This window comes from Pseudochaenichthys georgianus, chromosome 10, assembly GCF_902827115.2.
Source record: "Pseudochaenichthys georgianus chromosome 10, fPseGeo1.2, whole genome shotgun sequence".
In the NCBI taxonomy this organism is placed as follows: Eukaryota; Metazoa; Chordata; class Actinopteri; order Perciformes; family Channichthyidae; genus Pseudochaenichthys; species Pseudochaenichthys georgianus.
The window spans coordinates 7,956,334-7,977,001 of NC_047512.1; the positions used below are offsets into that span (position 1 = coordinate 7,956,334).

At 39.4% G+C, this 20,668-nt stretch overlaps 2 protein-coding genes across 3 annotated transcripts in view; both read left to right on the forward strand.

Annotated features, from left to right (window-relative positions):
- The first annotated feature begins 665 nt into the window (after window positions 1-665).
- ccna2 (cyclin A2) lies at window positions 666-4,904 on the forward strand. The gene is made up of 8 exons (XM_034092720.1): window positions 666-1,295; window positions 2,010-2,259; window positions 2,402-2,508; window positions 2,653-2,876; window positions 2,985-3,189; window positions 3,876-3,989; window positions 4,111-4,244; window positions 4,342-4,904. The coding sequence occupies exons 1-8, from the start codon at window positions 1,077-1,079 to the stop codon at window positions 4,391-4,393; spliced, it is 1,305 nt and encodes a 434-aa protein (XP_033948611.1). The 5' UTR covers window positions 666-1,076; the 3' UTR covers window positions 4,394-4,904.
- An 865-nt stretch (window positions 4,905-5,769) lies between these two features.
- Window positions 5,770-20,668, forward strand: part of anxa5a (annexin A5a) — a 37,599-nt gene continuing 22,700 nt past the window's right edge. The window contains exons 1-4 of one of the 2 annotated variants that reach the window (XM_034093158.1): window positions 5,770-6,364; window positions 15,526-15,709; window positions 18,435-18,469; window positions 20,543-20,627. In XM_034093158.1, the coding sequence (XP_033949049.1) occupies window positions 18,464-18,469; window positions 20,543-20,627 (91 nt within the window). In that variant the 5' untranslated portion in view covers window positions 5,770-6,364; window positions 15,526-15,709; window positions 18,435-18,463. Of the gene's footprint in view, window positions 6,365-15,525; window positions 15,710-18,343; window positions 18,470-20,542; window positions 20,628-20,668 lie in introns of those variants that run through there. The other variant, XM_034093157.1, reaches the window with a different exon arrangement.

Below are 20,668 nucleotides of genomic sequence, written 5' to 3' on the forward strand. Positions count from 1 at the left end.
CACTATGAGTTCCCCCCTTTTTTGGAAACATTGAATAATTCAAGGAGCTATTGGAAAGTACAGAGAACAATTACAACTTAATAAGAAGAAAACACGTGTGTGATACCATGAGACATATGTTACAAATGTGCAGTAATTTTCCACAAAACACTCTAAAGTCTCATTCCTATTCCTATGTATTCATATATTTACATCCATAGCCTTTATGCCTATCTATTTTACAAGGTGCACATGACTCTAAATGCTTGTCATGCTTCTCTTACCATAATAAAGTACACAAACTAAAATCTATCACCACTGATAAACGATCACAGCCACATTAACCTAAATAACTTTAATGTGTGTGCTGCAAATAATGTTTCTTTATCAAATACTTGAAATGAAAGTAAATGAAATTCCAATAGAGCATGTGTTTGTATTGTCTGATGATATTTTTTTTATTATTACTTGTTCCAGAGTATTTATGCAAAGCTTTATTACTAGTTATACTAATACGCTGTGGATACCATATCGCAGCTGTTACGCTGAACAATAACTTGTGCGCCTTTTACATTCAAATGTGTCAAACCGGTTGTGAATTTGTAATCAAGTGAACATTGTCCTCTACCGGCACCCGTACAACTGCCCTCGTCACTGCCTGTGCGGCCTGTGATTGGTCCGTTTCAATCCTCGCGGGCTACTTGAATTGAGAGAGTGCTACAAACCTACATCTGCACGATTTACTGTTTATGCACTGAAGGCTAGCTGCTGCTGCTGCTGTTTGTAGGTTGGTACAATCATTTTGGAACTACTCCACAGTATGGCGACTTGAGAAACACATTGAACCTCGTTGTAATTGTACCATCGGTGCACTTGGTTGTGTTTTGTAACTTTGTTTATTTAAGCGCCTCAGTTCCAAGAGTCGTTGCCATCTCAACAGAACCTTCCTCAGCAAGCTAGCAGCTAACGCTAGCCTTCATATATAACCTTCCATACGCGATACTTCGAAACGCATTATATTTGAGTGATTTACAAGAGCACACACCAGCGGTAGCATCTCAGGCAAGCAAAGACAGTTTGTTATTTGAGGGGGAAACATGTCTGGAGTTAGCAGAGAGAGAAGCGCGGCTACTAGTGCGCTTCACAACCAAGAGAATGTACTATCACGACTGAGAGGGTCCATGAAACCCCGAGCTGCTGCAAACGAAAACCAAGAGAACCTTGCACCGAAACAAGGAGCCGCCGGCAGCAGAACCGTGCTGGGAGCCCTGCAGAACAACCTGCGGAGCAAAGCCCAGAACCAGTGCGAGAAACAGGTCAGTGTGGGGACAACGATGCTACCATAGCTCACCTAGCTGCAGCTAGTGTCTGCTAATTATGACTGTAAATAAGAAAGGAGGGGGTGCCATTGTATTTTTTGGAGGCAAATAATTTGTTACACTCGCTAGTTAACATTACTTCAGCTTTACTGCTTCATGGTTATAAAACAATGCAGATTAATGTACTTTTAAAGATATTGGATTCTTCTATTTTCTAGATAGTCCGCCATTTTAATCTCACCATTTGTGAAATACTTAATCCTTTTACTGCTGTATTCAGCGGATTTGTATTATACACTCCAGACTTGTCTTGTGGTTTAATATCTAATTAATGCTCTGTGTGTACGTGAGTTCCTCCCGCCTTCTCTGTTCGTTGTATACTATGAGTGGCTGTTGCATAAGTGCTCCATGCTATCATCCAATTTTAGATGCACAAAAAATGTATGCGATATTGGTGTGCTTTTAAAAGTAGCTTGTGCCATTTCACATGCTTGATTTGATGCAAAGTGACTTTCTTTTTTAAATCCCTATACAAATAAACACTTCCAATCTCCATGCTTTCTGTAGCCTCTGTATATGAGCCTTCAATTACATATTTAGATTGTAGAACCAACACGTTTTAATGTCTTGTACTATGGTAGGGTTATTTCAGGTGTGTACACATGTCCCATTGTAGGATAAATAGCTGAACAGTTTTTTTTCTGCTTTCAGGAATCATCACAGTCCTTGTCCTGCAAAAATGAAGATTTGGGCAGAAACTGCTCAGAGAAGCCCGTCGCCAAGCCACCCATCTTCCAGATCCATGTGGATGAGCCTGATGGCGCCTGCATCAAGAAGCCACAGCCTGTGGTCAAAGCAAAGGCCAGCGCTGAAGAGACTTCCCTCTCAATCAGTGCTGTGGCACGGCTCCGACAGCCCCTGGCCACCCTCGATATTCCATCATCAATGGATGTCAGCTTTGGTGGGTTCTGAATACATTGCAACATTTACAAGGCACCTCTCAGTCAAACCATCTTCATTTTTGTAATTGACAATCTCAATCCTGTGCTTTGCAGAAACTCACAATTTTCATTGCACTAAATGTAAAACTTTTCTTTCCTCAGACTCTCCCATGGACATGTCTATGGTCGAGGGGGAGGAGAAACTAGTTGATGTAAATGATGTCCCAGAGTATGCTGCTGAAATCCACACATACCTGAGGGAAATGGAGGTGAGAAATACTACAAATGCATCTCTGCCTCATTCCTTTAAGCCACGTTTTGCAAGTCAAATATAATTGACGAGGCATTTTCTAGAGCTCATTCAGGTATTCACAATTCTCCTGCAAGTTGTTCAGTAACTCTCTGCTCCACAGATTAAGACCAGGCCTAAAGCAGGCTACATGAAGAAGCAGCCTGACATCACCAACAGCATGAGGGCCATCCTGGTGGACTGGCTGGTCGAAGTTGGAGAAGAGTACAAGCTCCAGAATGAGACTCTGTACCTGGCTGTAAACTACATCGATCGCTTCCTCTCATCCATGTCTGTCCTGAGGGGAAAGCTTCAGCTGGTCGGCACCGCCGCGATGCTGTTGGCTTCGTATGTACACATATTATATTTAGTATATTGAAATGCAATATCATATTCTATATTTCAAAATCTGTCTCTCCTGCTGTGTGAAATGTTTATTTTAATGTTCCTCTGCAGGAAATTTGAAGAAATCTACCCCCCAGAGGTGGCAGAGTTTGTTTACATCACAGACGACACCTACACAAAGAAGCAAGTGTTGAGAATGGAGCATTTGGTGCTTAAAGTGCTTTCCTTTGATCTGGCTGCTCCAACAATTATCCAGTTTCTCACCCAGTACTTCCTCAATAAGTCAGTCAGCAAACAGGTGGAGAGCCTGGCAATGGTAAGCTTGTAGAACAAATATTGTATAAACGTCACAATAGGCGCGTTCACACCGCAGTACTTTTCCCACTTTAGTTCTGAAATGTCGCGTTCACACCAAAAAGAGCCGGAACTAAAATTAGTTCATGAGAACTTTTCACCCCCTTTTCCGTCCCTGCTAGAGAGCAGTGGGAGAAAAAGGTTCCTATGTCTGATTGGCTGGGCGGATTGCAAACCACGCCCCGTAAAACTCCCAAAAAGTGTTGTGAAGCCGCCATTTTATTATCCTCGTATTAGCATTAGCCCAACGCAGAAACGCAGAGAGACTAACTTATGGCAACACAAAATAAAACATGGGAGCGGTGGAGATGAGGAGGTGTCGGCGTTCTGGCGATTTACTCGGGCCCTAACTCCGGGGACTTTGGGCGGCAGTATACGCCGTGAAGTGGTTTGCGGCCTGCCAGTAAACCCAAAGCAGAAGAAGTGACGTCAGCGGCTTCATTTGCCTAATCCTCCCCAGGGACTTATTCCGGTGTGAACACGATCTGTACTTAGTTCATGAGAACGAAAGAGTTCTCATGAACTAAGTTCTGATGGAGCTTTGTGGGAAAAGTACTGCAGTGTGAATGCGCCTAATGCTTCTGGACACGATATCAAACATTTTCTATCCAAGGGGGCAAAGATCGATCCTTACATTTTGTTTTGCAGTACCTTGCGGAGCTCAGTCTGGTCGACTCTGATCCCTTCCTGAAGTACATCCCATCCCACACAGCAGCTGCAGCCTACACGCTGGCAAACCACACGGTGACTGGTGGCTCATGGGTACGTTTTTAGATTAGCCTCTGCTGAAAGATGTCAGTTTAAACATCTAGCTTCCCCTGAATGGGATGCATTTTCCTTCTGTGTGCAAAAGCCAACATGACTTTCCATGTCTTCTCCTCAGCCCAAGTCCTTGACAGAGATGAGCGGCTACTCCCTGGAAGATCTGATGCCTTGTGTTGAGGATCTGCACCAAATTTACCTCAATGCTGCTCAGCATGCACAGCAGTCTGTTCGAGAGAAATACAAGGGCCCCAAGTAAGTATGCTTCTACTCGTTTTATTATTGGACGCCTTGGGTTGGCTATGTTTATGCAGTCAAACAATTGTTCTAAAATGCTTTTTTTATCTTCCAGGTACTCTGAGGTTTCCCTCATCGATGCGCCATCGAAATTGCTGCTGAACTAACTTCTCCCCCTCCCCTTGTAGTTTTGTAACCCTTTCAGTCTTTAATATTTTTTAATGATGTATACCACAATTTAAAATGACATTGCCTACTCTTCTTGGGGTAGCGCTAGATGTTTTAGAGTTTTTTAAAAGGTATTTTTATATAATCCTGACATCACACCAGATGCTACAGTTTTGTTGGTGAATCAAGCAGTTTTAATGTTGACTTTCAATCACAGACAAAATGTAGAGGTTTTATCAGCGCTCATTCTGCTTCAAGCTACAGAGTCTTAATCTCCACGAGACCTGTAATGTTCTGAACTCAAAACCTGTTTTTTCCACTTTAATGGTTTTGGGTCAAAATTGTTGATAGTTAAACTTTTGACCTCGTGAAATGCAGATTAAAGTACATTTTGTCTGTAATGGAGTCAGCTGTCATTATATTGGCGTCTTGTAAATTCTACTGCTTTTTTCAAGGCCCATCTGCACTGTAAAATATGGCTCTTGTAAATAAAATACATCTAAAGTCAGACTTCATGTCTACAGCTTTATGGTCACATTGAACACATGGGGGCAGCAGAGGACCAGTTTTGCTGAAAGGTTTTCTTCTATTTACAAAGGGAAATTCAACTAATGGTGATTCCATGACTTGAAGTGGACATTCTATTTTTAACATCTCTTCTGCAATACTTTGTGTTCATACACTGACTTCAACAGAAAAGTCAACATGAGTTAGCGTAGCTCAGATTGTATTCAGACCATCATTTAACCTGTGGGGACTAGCCTTCTGCATAGACACGTTTAAACTGCTGGACAAGGCTAACCGTTTAAAGCAAAGGACTAAATAATAATACATTTTATTTCGAGGCGCCTTTCAGGACACCCAAGGTCGCCTTACAGTGCATTTAAAAGTTAAAACGGCTTAAAAAATGGTTCTCGTGCAGAAAGGTGGTTATGTACTAAACACTTCCAACGTGGCTTGTTGTAAAATCGTTCACAGAAATAAGATTTAGTAAAACAAAATAAAAAGCCTGTTTATAAAATAGGAGAATGGCTGAGAACAACGCATTCACACTTTAGTCCCATTATGCAAGATTCTTCAATGAAATTATTACTTTCCCCACAATCCCTCAAAGTAATGTAAATCCAACGTGGTCTAAATTTGATTAATGGAAACATAAATAGCGTGCGTGTGAAAGCCAAGGCTCCTTTTTTTTTGTGTGAATTATTAATGACAAAATCAGAATGGCTTTTTTTTTTTTACTTTTCATTCAACACTGATTTGATTTCCTTGGTGAAAGTGAAGTGAGATAGCTGGTGACGTTGTAGGCATCTCTCTGCCCCCCCCCCCCCCTTTTCTCATGATAAATTGGGAGGCAGGCTTTGTGCGAGGAGTCTGGCAGCAGGAGAGAGGAAGCACATCCAGCTGCAGAGAGCCTTCCACCATTTCATTTCAGGAGAATGGACTCAACAGGTTTTATATCTCACTGATGGGACTCTATCGAGGATAAAACCATGGGAACAGAGGGGAATTCAATAACATAGCAAAACCAGTTGGATACCTGTTCACACAATGGCTCCTTCAGCTCCAGCACAGCATCTGTAACCCCTGAGAAGATCAAAGTGTGGGAAAAGAGGGTTTTTTGTTGTTGTTGGAAGAGGTAGGCAGGGCGGGTTTCTGCCTAACCTCATGCCTGCCCCCAGACAATTTCTGGTGGACTCCACCTCGCTGCCCCTGGCTCTGGACTGGAGCGTGAACCTGAGCCTGTACGTGGGGCTGCTCCTCGGACTCCTGACCCTCATGCTGCTTCTCCTCTGGATGCTCCTCAAGCAGCTGAGTAACTCGGTGGGAAAATCCTCACTGCAGCCTGGACGCTCTTTCAGGCAACCTGGCTTAGATCAGAGGCTTCAGCACGTGTTGTGAAAAAAAGGGACAAATCTGCCAAAACAATGCCAGGGATGAGGCGTGTTGGAGTTTCTTTGCAGATTCATGTAAGAAAATGACTTTAAAACATTAATTGTTTTGGACTCCAATGCTTATATCCCCTCTCAAAAATAATAAAACGTGTACATGTCTATAGAAATCACTGTCTGATTTTTTTAACAGTGTATTATGTGTCTACAACTTTATCCCTCTGACATGCATGAGGAAACATCTATTATCCTGCAAAATTAAAAACCTTATTATAATACAACAGCTATTTCATTTGATCTCTCAGGTGGATAAACAGAGACAAACACAAGCATCTCATTTGCTGAGTAAAAGCACTGCCAAGATTAAAATGCTGATTAAAGCAATGCATTCAGGTGGGCCATTTGCATTTCTCTCATCTCATTGGTAAATTGGCAGGAGGGATATTGACGATATGCCAACGAGGAGAAATATGAAAAGAGCTATGTGCCACTTCCTTTCACCTCCCTGTCCATGTCAAAAGACAGAGTAAACGAGACCCTAGAGCAGGGGTGTCAAACTCAAGGCCCGGGGGCCAAATGCGGCCCGTGACTTCATTTAATGCGGCCCCGCAAGAGCTCTGAAAGAATATAATGTGTTTATTATACGGTTACATGCCGATTTACAGAAGCACGTTGCCCATAAACTACATGTCCCACAATGCATCTCATTTTGTGACATTCTCACTGAAGAGACTTGCAATGATTTGCCCGAGACTTCTGATTTCAGACGTAGTTAATTATGAAGTTATTACCCTATCCGATAATAATCCAATGCAAAGGCAATAATGTAATAATACATTATTTTATATATTAAATATGTATATATGTATTTTTATATAGTCTTATAAAACTGGCCCTTTGAGTGCAACCATGATGCTAATGTGGCCCGAGATGAGATTGAGTTTGACACCCCTGCCCTAGAGGGAAAAGCTAAATGTGAACTGCAAGAAGAGTTTAGCAGGTGTTCATTACCAAGTGGTGACTGAACATATGCAGAGGCTTTTTAACCCTTTTCTATCATTGTTTTGTAGGTGTATTGATGTTCTTTAGTCGTTAGTGAGAGGTCTCCAGGCTGTCTGTGATTAAATGCTGTGAGAGGAATCAATATCTCCACTTCCCTGAGGGGGAGCATGTTAATTAAAAATCGACAGTTAATTTTCTAAAAGAGAAAGAACTGAAACAAACATGTTTCAGACTGAGAGCTCTTGGATGTGATGCCTTAGCGTTAATATGTCTACCCATAGATTCATTTAACGGCATCTATTCTGTTGTTTTTGTGGCTTCTATTTGCCTATTTATTTTCTTGCCAAGTAAGATGAGAAGATTGAGTTGATTTTTATAAAAAGACAAAATAATTTTGCATAATTCCCTAACAGAGCAGGACACTGATGTTCTGCGAAGAGTTAACAGCTATTTCTTAATTTCGAGTGTCCTCGTTTTCAGTATTATGGTTCATTTGTAAAAAGAACAACTGGTTAAATATTTGGCCCTACTTTGTCACTGATAACTACCCCTTTTAATTTCAAGTTAAAACAAAGTCATTTTAGAAACAGCAGATATCTTAGCATAAAGACAGGAAACAGGGGTAACATCTGTCTTGACTTTGTACAAAGGTTACAAAATATAAAAGCTTACTAATTGGGTCATTCCAGAATTGGAGGACATTTCATGTCCCCCATATAACAAATCTAATAATCCATGCCCAAAATGCTAAAACATGCACTTGTTGTGTTAAACATACTTGTCTTGAGACAAAATGTATATAAAGTTGTAGAAAAAGTGGTTTCAAAATATTATTTAAATGATCAAATAGCTCTCGAACATCCCCTAACATGGCATTTTTCTCTTGTCCCCGCTTCTTGGTGACCAACTTGCATGTCAAATATAACATTTAAAATAGGGATTTTATTTACTTTTTGTGGTATTATTCTATTGATATATGTCTCTTGTAATGGTAAAATCAATTTGTTAAATCATAAACATATTTTAAATAACAGTAATTTTGCACAGAAGGTGTCCCTCAACATGCGTTCAACCCTGTTACCCAAACCTTTTTAGATTGGCACAGGAATTGAAAAAACAGTGGAAGTGACATCAGCAAGCCATGTGCTAGTGCCATGGGTAGACCAAAACTAAGTCCTCTCTTTTATTTTTCATATTTTTACAATCTTTTCAGTCTTAAAAGAGTGTGGCACTCTGACCCACTCAACCCTGTTACTGATATTTTCAGAATAAAGCATATTAATTTCAAAGTTATCTTTCTTGCATTAGATATCCAAGTTTGTCCTTGCCTTGAAAGTAGCATTACATGCTACATCTAGCAATAATTCCTGAGGTTAAAGCTCATTAGAGTATATATAATTAGAGTAACAGGGGTAATTCTTCATTGGAAAATCTACATTTGATGCCTTTCTGGGCAAATCCCTTTTTTTGATGGGTTATTATCTGTTTTTCCTGAATACAAAAAATTATAAAATAAAAGGTTAATTTTTCAAAAATGTTGGTGTCTAAATTGTCCTCCAATTCTGGAATGACGCAATTACCGACTTTAACTTGTACAAAAGTCAAAGTGTACATATTATAATTTGCCTATTTAGACCGAGCTAGGACAGCTGTTCTTCTGATTCGAGTCGTTATGCTAAGCTAAGCTAACCAGCTGCTAAATCTTGCTGCATAGGCTACGGAGTAAAGAGGTGATGGGGTAAGAATCTTATTGTGTTATTCTTGTCAAGTCAGCTAATAAGTGTATTTCCCAAAAGGTTGTTCCTGTTAATACGGTCTCTCACTTCTAATGGTCGGTCTGAAAACTCCTACTATCTCTATTTCAAACAAGGAAATCTTCAGGGTTTTCCCTTCAACACGTCTGAACACAGGTTATTAGAGAAACTAATAACAGTTTGCAGCTCCCTTCAGCAACTGAGCTTCTGTTTAATGAGGTCTGATATTGTGGGTAGATCCCACGACGCCATGTTTCTCCTTCTCTGTTGTTGAGCTGAAATGTGTCCCCTGGCACTCCTGACCATCTGTGTTGTCTCAATCGTCCTCTAATAAGTACAGTGCTATATGTCTGCGAATACATTGCACATGTGCAGATCCATAAGAAAAAATCCTTAATTAATTCAGACATTAACCGAGGGACAGCCTCCGTGAGACAGTGTCCTGTGTGTTGTATTCCCCTGCTGGGTTTATCCTGAAGACATTGGAGAGAGAGCTTCTGGTCAAGAAAAGATAAGAACATCAGATAACATGTGGTGAAAGTGGAGGATAACAGTCTCTGTCCCACATTCTGTGTCCATTTCCTGGCCCTGGTTGTGTTGTTGTGTGAGCTCGATGAAAACACTTGGAGTAGAGAGTGGTAACAGTATCACGGTTTACATTGGTATTACTATTCGTCCTAATCATACCTACATTTGGCGTATGTATTTATTGTTAACAATCAAAAGACACAGCTTCAAAGCTCACAGCTGATGTTATTTTTCACTTATTAGTAATTTACATGTAACATGCTATTCTGCTACTCACATGTTAACTAACATGCTTAAGTAGTTTAACATTTTAACATTAGTTTGCTTTTTTAATCAGGGTTTTAATTATGTTCTTAAGGGTAATTTCAGCTGGCAGATGATTAGCTTAGTTTAGCGTGGCACAATGTTGTTTTACACTTTCTTTTGTATGGACTCAACTAACAAGACACAACATTATAACTTAATTTGTGAGTTTTAGATGAGCTGATGGGCAGATATGTTTTCTTTAGACAGCGTTTCCCCTGCTTGCATTTATGCTAATAAAAAGCTAATCTAATCAGATGCTATCTCTAGCGAAAAGCTTTCAATGCAGATGTGCTAAATATGCTAGTTATGCTTACTAGCTTAAAATAAAGATTATTTGGTGAGATGAAGAGACATGTTGTGCTTAATATAATAGGTCTGAGCATATTCTAGAATGAGACAACTGCAGTCTCACGCCATTTTGTGTTATAGTCACGAAATTAATTTAATCTATTGATTCGTGTTCACCAACACGATTTTTCGCATTTTTCTCGTGTCACACTGAACGATTTTTAAAGTAATGTATTTCTATTGGTAGTATGTTTCGTGCCTGCACCACGTCTTTTTGTCCGGTCGGGTCTTGGAAGACCAGAAGCTGTGGTTCATAAAAACATTTTCTTACTCAATAATATCTTACCCTAAGCCTAACCCTTTTATTTTAAATTGTATAATGTCTGAGTTTTTTTTACCGTCCGCGAGGAAAATATGGGGCTCAGAACCTCAGAATACTGAAATCTGTATTTTTTATCATCTATTTTTCCTTCTAATGTGTTATTATTTGATGCAGGCACGAAACATACTACCAATAGAAATACATTGCTTCTAAAATCGTTCTGTGTTAGAATACTGAAATCTGTATTTTTGTATCTCTTTTTCCTTCAAATTTGTTATTATTTACATTGCTTTTAAAATCGTTCTGTGTGACACGAAAAAAAGCGTTTCCCCCGCTTGCATTTATGCTAACAAAAAGCTAATCTAATCACATGCTAGCTCTAGCGAAAAGCTTTCAATGCAGATCTGCTAAATAGGATCTAATGGCAAGATGCAATTATCTTATCTTAAGTAGTCATGCTTACTGTCTTAAAATATATATTATTTGGTGAAATGAAGACATGTTTTGCTTAATATAATAGGTCTGAGCATATTCTAGAATGAGAGGGCTATGGTTCAGAGGTTGTAGATGTTCACCCTTCAAAAAACGGACTCAAATATTATGATGTGCTCAAGAGGCCAGCTAATATTTGTTGAAATAGAGCCATCTGCATTGATAACACCCGCCCCCAGCAGAGAGGAGAACATGAAACAGCCTGTGAGAGGTGTTTGTGGATGTCTTGTGATTGATGATGGCTTATTGTCTGTCAGTCAGCACCTGACAAAGTGATCTGTCCACAGCTCTGTACACCTGCCGTCCCATGGCGCTGCGCTCATGAATGAAAAACTCACAGTATAGAAACAACAAACAACTCATGGAGCAGGAAGGGGAAAGCAGCAGTCAGCAGTTCCCTGATGTTTAAAGTTCAAAGAACTTCATGGCTGTTGCTTCTTTCTTGAAAACACATTTTATTTTGAGGTAAAAAATGTAAATCTTGAAACTCAATTTGACAAATTGATCTCACGTCAAAGTCCATCTGTTCTGGAGCTTTATATTTTCTTCTTTTGGAGATACGGGGGTGTTTTATATGAATTCTTTATGTAAATTAGTAACAGGGACATTCTGCAAAATACTTAAATTAGGTAATTTGTCCAGGAAGAGAATTTCAACACCTAAAAAGACATCAATTTGGGACTTTGCTATGATTTGGCTTTTATAAAAACACTGCACTGATTGCCCTCCTCGGAGGCACTATGATTAATGCATGCACATAATAAAGCGATTTTTTCTTTCCAAATTATTTCTGAAATATTAGGTTTTAAGCCACTAAAATACAGACCTTTGTGAACATTAAAGCATGTAAACATGTCACAGTATAAAGGCACAACATACAATTATGACATTTTAAAATGAGCATAATAACGGAATAACCCCAAGACTATAGATGGAATCAAAACCTCCATTAACCCTTATGTTGTGTCCGGGTCTCCCGTGACCCGTTTCAAGTTAGAATTATATAATAACTTCGCTCTAGTTTTTTTTATCGGAACAAGGCTTCATGATATCCTCCACAGCAGCTATATAAACACTACAAAACTGATTTTGACAATTTTAGCCAAGTCTGAAGGTCACTAAAAAAAAAAGTGTATAATTTGGTGTTCGGGTCACTCGGGGTCAAATTTAGCCCAATCAAGATTCATCTTTGACTTTATTTTTGAGTGCTTTGGACTGAGATAAATCATGGGTCAAAATTGACCCGCGAACACCATGAACGAACAGCTTTCGAACACAACACAAAGGTTAACGAATTTAAAGATTTATGATAGATTTTATTTTCAAAACAGTCCATGATCCATTGCATGATTAATCATGAAGGGTATGGACTAAAACAACTTCACAATTATAGAGGAATGAAAGAAAAATAAATCGACATTCAATCCGATGAATGTGTTTTTAGCTGCTTGTTTATAAACGATTAATTAAAATTGGCTCCACATCAGTCTGAGATGAAACTGGAGCGCCTCTAACCGGATAACCTGAGAGATGGTGTGCACACTCTCATCCTTCATTACAGCTCTCACTTTAATTAAGGTTTGCAGGGACAGTGTTGATATGTGATATGTGAGATGCACCTCGGCACCTCGCTCTGCTGATTCCTTCACTCCAGTCAGACTTCCAGCACCTGCTCGTCTCCCGTTTGCATTAACACTCGTCTGCCTGGAATCAACCATTCGTGAAAACATGTCCTCCGAAATGAAACATACACTGGATATGTGCAAGGCTGAGGCAGCCAGCTAATCAAAATGACATGGTAATTCACTCAAGTTTAAACCCATTTGTTCTATTCTATTACAATACACTGATTTATTTTACCCCACTACATTCATTTAACAATCATTGTTACTTTACGAATTTGGGTTTACATATAAAACATTCTGATCTTATCTTATTATTAAATGAAATAATAGCTCTACCTCAACCAACTCAACATTTTAAATGACGCCGTCGGGGGGGTTACGGGGCTTAACAGGTTAAGTGTACTTTTTGTTCATGAAACTGTGTCTCAGGGCTTCTTAACATTTAATAAACTATGAATGTGTCATACTCACTTAACGGGAAGAGACTCAGCTAACTGACGATACGAACCATTTTTACCGAAACAAAACACAAGTCTCAAAAGAAGCGTCTAAATTAGCCCTGAGCGAAAAAATGCTAACGCACTTAGCACAGAACCATAGGTATACATACTTTATTACTTATCGGATCTGAACAAACAAGATATTAGCTAGCAAGCTGAGATTCTACAGATTCTAGAGGTATTAGTATAATCACTGAGCGATCAGAACTCGCGACATGGGAAGCAAATACAGACATCACAACACAGAGCTTTATGGAGCAAAAACTGTTCAATGCAGGGACGTGGGAAGTCAGTCAGAGTTGGGGGTATGGCGTGCGGGTGCGGTGGCGGGGGAAGTGTTTTTTTTGTGCTAAACCTCTCTATAGAGGTCAAATGTCACTTGTTTTGCAGCAATCTTGATCCAGGGTACTTATGTTATAGTTTGGATTCCTAAAATCCTAAAGTTACTATCCCATCATTCAAGGTTGATTTTCACTATAATTCAATGCAATCTTTATTTCAGACTCAAGGTCCATATCACATACAACATGACAAAATACACAACAATAAATAAGATTAAAAAGTTAAACAAAAAAACAGATGAAAAACATAAAATCAGTCCAATGACAGCTAGCCACACATGCTCACTGTCTGTAGAGGCTGTTGCGCCAATGTCTCCAAATCATGGAAGAGAACCGAGTAGAACTCATCACAGGGTTAATTAAAATCGAGATAACATGATTGTCTGACTCTTCTAGGCGACACATTAATTTGTACATTACATTTCTTAAAAGGGCTTGACAGGTACAGTAGGTAAGGTAACAAACAGCTGGCTGGCACTGTGCCATCTTGGTACCCTCAGCAGCAACCGTAAACCATCATTGTATGCAACTTTTATTTTTTGCATGCTTCTAGCCTTGTAGTTACTCCACAGGTGAGCCGTGTACAATGATGTACACAAAGCTTTCAAAAGTGATACCTTGACATCTACAGAGCACTTGTGAAATGTCCGCATTAATATCTTAGCCCGGGCATACAGTTTGCAGCGTTGTCTATGGATGTCTTTGTCATCTGTGAGATCATCAGAGATATAAGGACCAAGGTACTTAATCTCACTGCACACAAGAAGAATGTTGCTACTGAGAATTAGGGAATACAGCCTTTTTATCCTCTTCGCACAATCATGATGCTACTCTTCTTGGCGTACTTAATATTAAAACCAATGCCATACTGGGAACAAATCCTCAGAAGCTGTTGTAAGCCTGCACTGTACGGGGAGAAGATGATTAAATCATCTGCGTACATAAGGCGGTTGACAACAGTATCACCGATGACAGCCAGTATAAGTAATGTTTTTTTTTTTGGATGGACACTATTACGTAACCATTGACTGTTAGCAGGCTCAATGTCGAGTCAAGGCAACATAATAAAGGAGACGGTAGCCGAAGTAGTCAAAAGAAGAATTTAATTAATAATTACCACCATGGTTGGACAAAGGAAATATAAAGTAATGACAGACAAGAACACGTACTGCACAGACAGGATCAGCCACAGACAAAGGGGAAAGCAGAATCCTTATACATGAGGTAATGACGAGACAAGACACACCTGGGTTAATTACAAATGGGTACACCTGGAGGAGAAACGATAAGGACTACAAAACCATAACAGGAAACTACAGCTAGACATGACACATCACACTAGGAGCGCCTGATCAGGGCACAAACACATAACTAATAATAATAATAATAATAATAATAATAATAATAATAATATAATTTATGTTCAATCTGAATTTACTTTAAAATAAAAAAAATCTGTATTGATTCTGACTTTTCTACATCCAACTCACAGGTTTATTATTTCTTTGAGAAAAAAGATTATTAATGTTCCCCTTTTAGAAGTGAAGGTCTGGGAATGCCATTTACGAGCCTGAGACCTGGAAACAGGCTCGGGGCTTAACAGGTTGCATAATTCAATAAGTATAGATAGTATAACACTGACAGAGGATATTTTTCTGTATTGAGTATTTTTGACTAATGTAGTAAAAATGTAATGTAGAATTGAATGTCACTGTGATTATATTTTTGTACAAGATACGAATAATCCACCTCTGATAAGGCTCAAATACAAATCATCTGTTCTTTTAATATATTAATTACTTTATTTCGGGACATGTTGATTTAAAAAGGGTACGCAGTCAGACAGAAGTACATTTAGAGTTTCCTTTTTCAAATATTTAGTTACCACTTTATTCATAATTATTATTCTTAAAAATAATTACTTAGTGGGATGAGTGGTAACTATTTTCTCATTAATTAAATATACCAGGAACCCCGCCGGAATTTAATTTAACGTCTTAAAACGGCATCCACTATTCATAACAACATCTCTTTAGACCCACTTGCTTTTAAATATTTAACCCTTTGTCACTTTTTTAAAGGTCACACAAAAAACGTCTTGATGAGGTCATGATCTCGTGTTTCCACTGACTGCGCGGGACACTCGATCCCTGCAGGAAGAGGAGGTCCTGACAGCTTTCCCTTGTGACGCTGCAGAGGAGAAAATAAAGAGCTCCACCTGAGCCGCACTTCACCCGTGAGGAGAGAGCAGAAACACACCTGTCGGTAAGAACACTTACAGTTTCTAATTCCTCTGGACTCATGCTTTGTTTTGGAGAGTAACATACTAACGGTGGTGGAAGAAGTACTCTTTAATTAAAGTAAAAGCTATAGTACAACACTCTTTAATATAATTTAAACAGATTATAGGCAGTAAAATGTTCCCTGTCGATGGTTTACTATTATATAGGTTGTTTTGGATTCATATTACTGCTGCATTGTTGTGTGGGTTGCTTTTAACTGCTGTGTAGGTGTTGTATTTCATTCCTATATATATATCCTGTCGCTTCATTATCATATATGATCACTTATCCAGAAGTCTTTTAACGTGTTTTAGCACCTACCGTATTTACAATGTTGTTTTTAAACTATTCTGTATCTCTTTTATGCATCTGTTATTCCATTATGTCTTCTTATTGAGTATTAATGATGATGTACCTTACCTTATAATATTTTAAGATCATCATGTGTTGGTTTGCTTGACACTGTCTTCTGAGGATGTATCTCTAAAAACTTGACTTTTTAGAGTCCTGTTTAATACTTTGTAATTGATTTTCCAGCTGATCCAAGAGGCATTTTAAGTAGTGTAGAGAAGTAGGAGAACCTCTCAATCTATAAAAGAAAGACTCCAAGCTTAAGTTTATTAAAACCATTCTAATTCAATTCTAATTAGGCTACATGGTTTGAAAAAGAGGTTAAAATTAAAATGTTCCTCTTCGATGAAGTTGTGTAAAATGGAAATGTTCAGTACAAGTAGCCTACCTTGAATTTGTGTTTCAGTACTTACAACAGTTCAATCAGGAGAGACTTCATTTTGTTTAAATAACATTTATTGACACATGCCATATTAGACCCCGATCCTGAAATCGTATATCTAGAGGGGGAAATGCAGCCGTGAGCATATAGGGAACCCCAGAGACACATGGTGATGATGCTGAAGATCTGGATTTGATGAGGAGATGGGATGAAGAGGAGGTGTGATGAGTAGTGATGTTACGCATTGCGCCGAGGCTTCAGAGCGTGGGTGTTTCTCAATGTCGAGGACGCTTCCTTGGTAGGACATGTCTTCCGAGTCACTTCCTTCAGAAGCGAGGCAAGAATCCTTCCTAGCCTCGGAAAACGAAGAATGGTGGAACAGGCTAACAGGTGTGCGTCATATGCAAGGCCCCGCCTTAAATGGAGCGCGATTTCCGCCAAAGATTTGGAAATTGATCCGTGCGCAAAGCATTGTGGGGATTTTAAGACCGTGGAGGATACACATGGGCAGCCTCGAAATGTCTCGCAACGAAGGAAGCCGGGCTCGGTAGAATTCCAAGGAGCCTGGACATTGGAACAGTCCTTTGGCGGGACTCGATGACGTAGCATCCTTGAAATAGTGGCTCTGGAGCATCCTTCCTTGACATTGAGAAACACCCCGTGTGTCGAGTAATCCCCGCAGCTTTTTATGAAGCATGTATCGAGGCTTGTATCTTTTTGGGCCAGTGACGTCACCGATGACAAACGAAGCCTCGCTGCCATGCTCGCTGCCTCTCAATACCACGTGACTGCTTCAGAAAGTGCTCTAGATCGGTTGAACCACAACGCTCATATTACCCATGGATGTATAATAAGAATGATATTACCCCTCCTGTACCTGGGCCCGGTGACACGATGGAATTAAGAGAGCTCAGACCCTCACTAATATAGGCTAGAGGTCGGAACATGTCATAAGTATAAATAAATAAAAGCATAAATAAATCTAGGAATAAAAACATGAATAAATAATTGAATAAATAGTATCCAGTGTTTTCAGGTAGATTCAGTGTGTTGGCTGTGGCTCAGCTGTAAAGCAGTTGACTCTCAACCGCAGGGTCCCTGGTTCAACGACTGGTCAATGATTATTTGTTGTTGTTTATAAAAGCTACAGCTAAATGAGATAACGTGGTTAATAAATGTATTCTTTGATATGGTTCAGCCTTTCTCAGGCTACAACATGGTTACGTTTATGAATATTATTAAGGAATACAAATCCCTCTTTGCAATGTTTAGCAGCCTCCTTAGGCTTTTCAATCACAATCATTAAACTGGAATAAAAACAATATTGTTAACATGAAAATATGATTTAATGTTCGTTGTTTAGAGTTATTCTAAGGCTTTACTCATTGGGAACTCGGTATGAGATAGAGCACACTGTTGAGATGTCCAATCTGCCTGTTTTACACACTTTGACCAACAGGGGGGTTTGTGTTCAAATGAAGCCCATGATGAAGCCTCATGAGACGAACCCTTTAGCGAACCAATTGTCTGGAAAGCTTCAAAGCTTCACAAGGCTTCATCTCGCCATCGCTAGTGATGAGGTCTTTGGGTTAGCTGTCCTGGCACTGGATATGATGAAGGAGGCGGATGGGGAGGACGTGGATGGGGAGGAGGCGGGCGGCAGCATGAAAACCTGAAATCACACCTGAAATCACTCCTGAAATCACTCCTGAAATCACAGCTGACTGCAGGAGAGAGGAGAACCATTTTAAAGTTTGGCTGCAGCACGGTGATTGGCTGCTGGAGATTGAGGTGAAATGTAATAGGTTAAGAACGCCCGTGATGAGCTGATTGTATGCAGCTGCGGAGTGAATATATATAGCCTACCCAGACTTCCTGAAAGAACTTGCGCTGAGCTTCATTGTGTAGGCTACACTTTTCTACCTACAGCTACATATTACTAACCCTGCAATATGAATGTTTCACTTTCTTCCAGTCTACTTCGTTTGTTTTCAATCAGCAGAAATGATGGTAAGAGTTTCCTTTCTTTGTTTTATTTTATGTTACATTTAATATCCTTAAAGTATGTAAAGTTTAAGCTTTTAAAACTGCCAGAAACAACTCTGTTTTTGTTTGTATTGGAGTGGATTTCAAATGGCACTCGCTGATCGCAGATCTTCTTCAAGGCCGTTTTTACAGTGGAAATAATATTGTGTATCTTACTTACTGTGATCCACTCAATATAATATAATAATTGTTGACCAGTGCTTCACCTTTCCACCAGGTTTTATGGCAATTAGCCCAGTGGTTTCTTACTGCTAACAAGCATAGCCTCACTGTTGGAGGTAATTAAAACTAGTGTATACAGCACCAGAATTAACCTGTTTGTGTGATGAAGTGTGTCGTGTCTGAAAGGTCAGTGTATTTTTAAACCACACCGAGACCTGTAGTGCTGCATGATCAGCCTTCAACAATACACATCACAAAAAACTGTCAGCATTCGACTTTTTTTATTAAATCCTAATTCCTTCTCCTACACTGTGAAATCTTGACATAGGCTTTCGATCCCCTGTCTTGTTCATGATCCCTAATTCACTAAAAGGATGTTCTGCCACAATGCACTCATTAGAAAAACATCAGTACGACTCGCTTAGTATGCTCACATTAGCACAAAAGAGAGAGAGAGCAGCTTCATTTGATATCCTGGATTTAATTTGATCCTCACGAGTTTGTTGAGAGATCAAAATGGTGCGTAATACCACCACGGCAGCCGCGACGTTGGCAAGAATTACATGACAGCTTGAAAGTTAAAACTGATGTCTTTGTAAAATGAAATCTTGTGACAAAAGACAGAGAAATTGAGCTTACAATACACGTTGACTCAAATCCCAGTAATGAATGTGGGATTTGAAATAGCGCAGTTATTTTTTTACCGTAGAAGAAGAATCAAAGATGCATTGTCTCTAAAGAGACCATCAGTGTCAAATCTAAATTGAGTTTCATGACGTGGGGTTAAAGCTGGGACAAAGACGTGTTTAAGTGACACTTCAAAGTAAACATTGTCTCATTGCAAAAAGAGGTTCTTGAAATCAGATGACAAACCATAAAAGAGATTATAAAAACAGAACTTTGCTGAGAGGAGCTGCAGACAATATTCTCCCACAGCTCCTTCCTGCTGAGTTGATCGGAGCTGCAGCTGTGACAGTTTTTTGTATTGCTTTTTCTATAAATGACTTTTCCCCTGAAGAACAATCTGCAAGGGTCTTTTAAAAATACTTGCATGACACAAAGCAGCAGCCACACTTGATTGAGGTTAAGGTACTTGCCTCAGAGTTATGGTGGGTTTTTATGGAGTTACATTATGTCTTCTGCAGTAATGTCTAGTATCTCTAAATGTTTTATGCCCATGGTTTTATTCTTATTATATGGTAGCGTCTTCTCCTCGTATAATACACAGACCATTAGAGGGCAATACAAATGAATAGTCAAACAATATTCATTTCATTATTGCATCTCTTAAAGGTACAGCAACCCACTTAAAGAGGCCCTTTTATGCTTTTGGGGTTTTCCCTTCCCTGTAGTGCGTGATGTAAGATTTAGTTCATGTAAATGGTCTGAAACGACTCCTTTGTTTACTTTCGTAACATAGACATCACTACGCAACACTCACACTTCTATTGGCTAGCACCCCAACACATTGTAGGCTACGTGATGGGGGACATCGCTAAGAGGTTGAGCAATCGCAACAGAGCTGGCCAATCAGAACAGACTGGGCTCTAGTTTCAGACAGAGGGTGAAAAGAGGTGCCGCAGCACATGAGAAGAGTAAAGAGCTTTTTGAGCATTAAAACATGTCACAGTAGAGACACAAAATACAAATATGATGCCTGAAAATAAGCGTCAAACTAAAATGTTTTATTTCCCTTAAGACATACTTGTCTGAACAAAAATTAATTTCATTTGCAAATTAAAAACACCTGTTACAGCATACTCATACATAGAGTTTTTCACAGCAGTTTCACTAACCAGTACAAGAAACTTTTGTTTTTGTTAACTATGTATTTATCATTTTTCATCATGTGTTCGTGTTGCTCTCTTCCCGCAGGCGTACAGAGGCAGCGTGAGACCCTTCGTCAACTTCAACGCCGAACACGATGCTGAAATACTCCATAAAGCCATGAAGGGATTAGGTCAGTTTTCTCTCTCTTATTTAGGCTTTCTAGATTTTCAT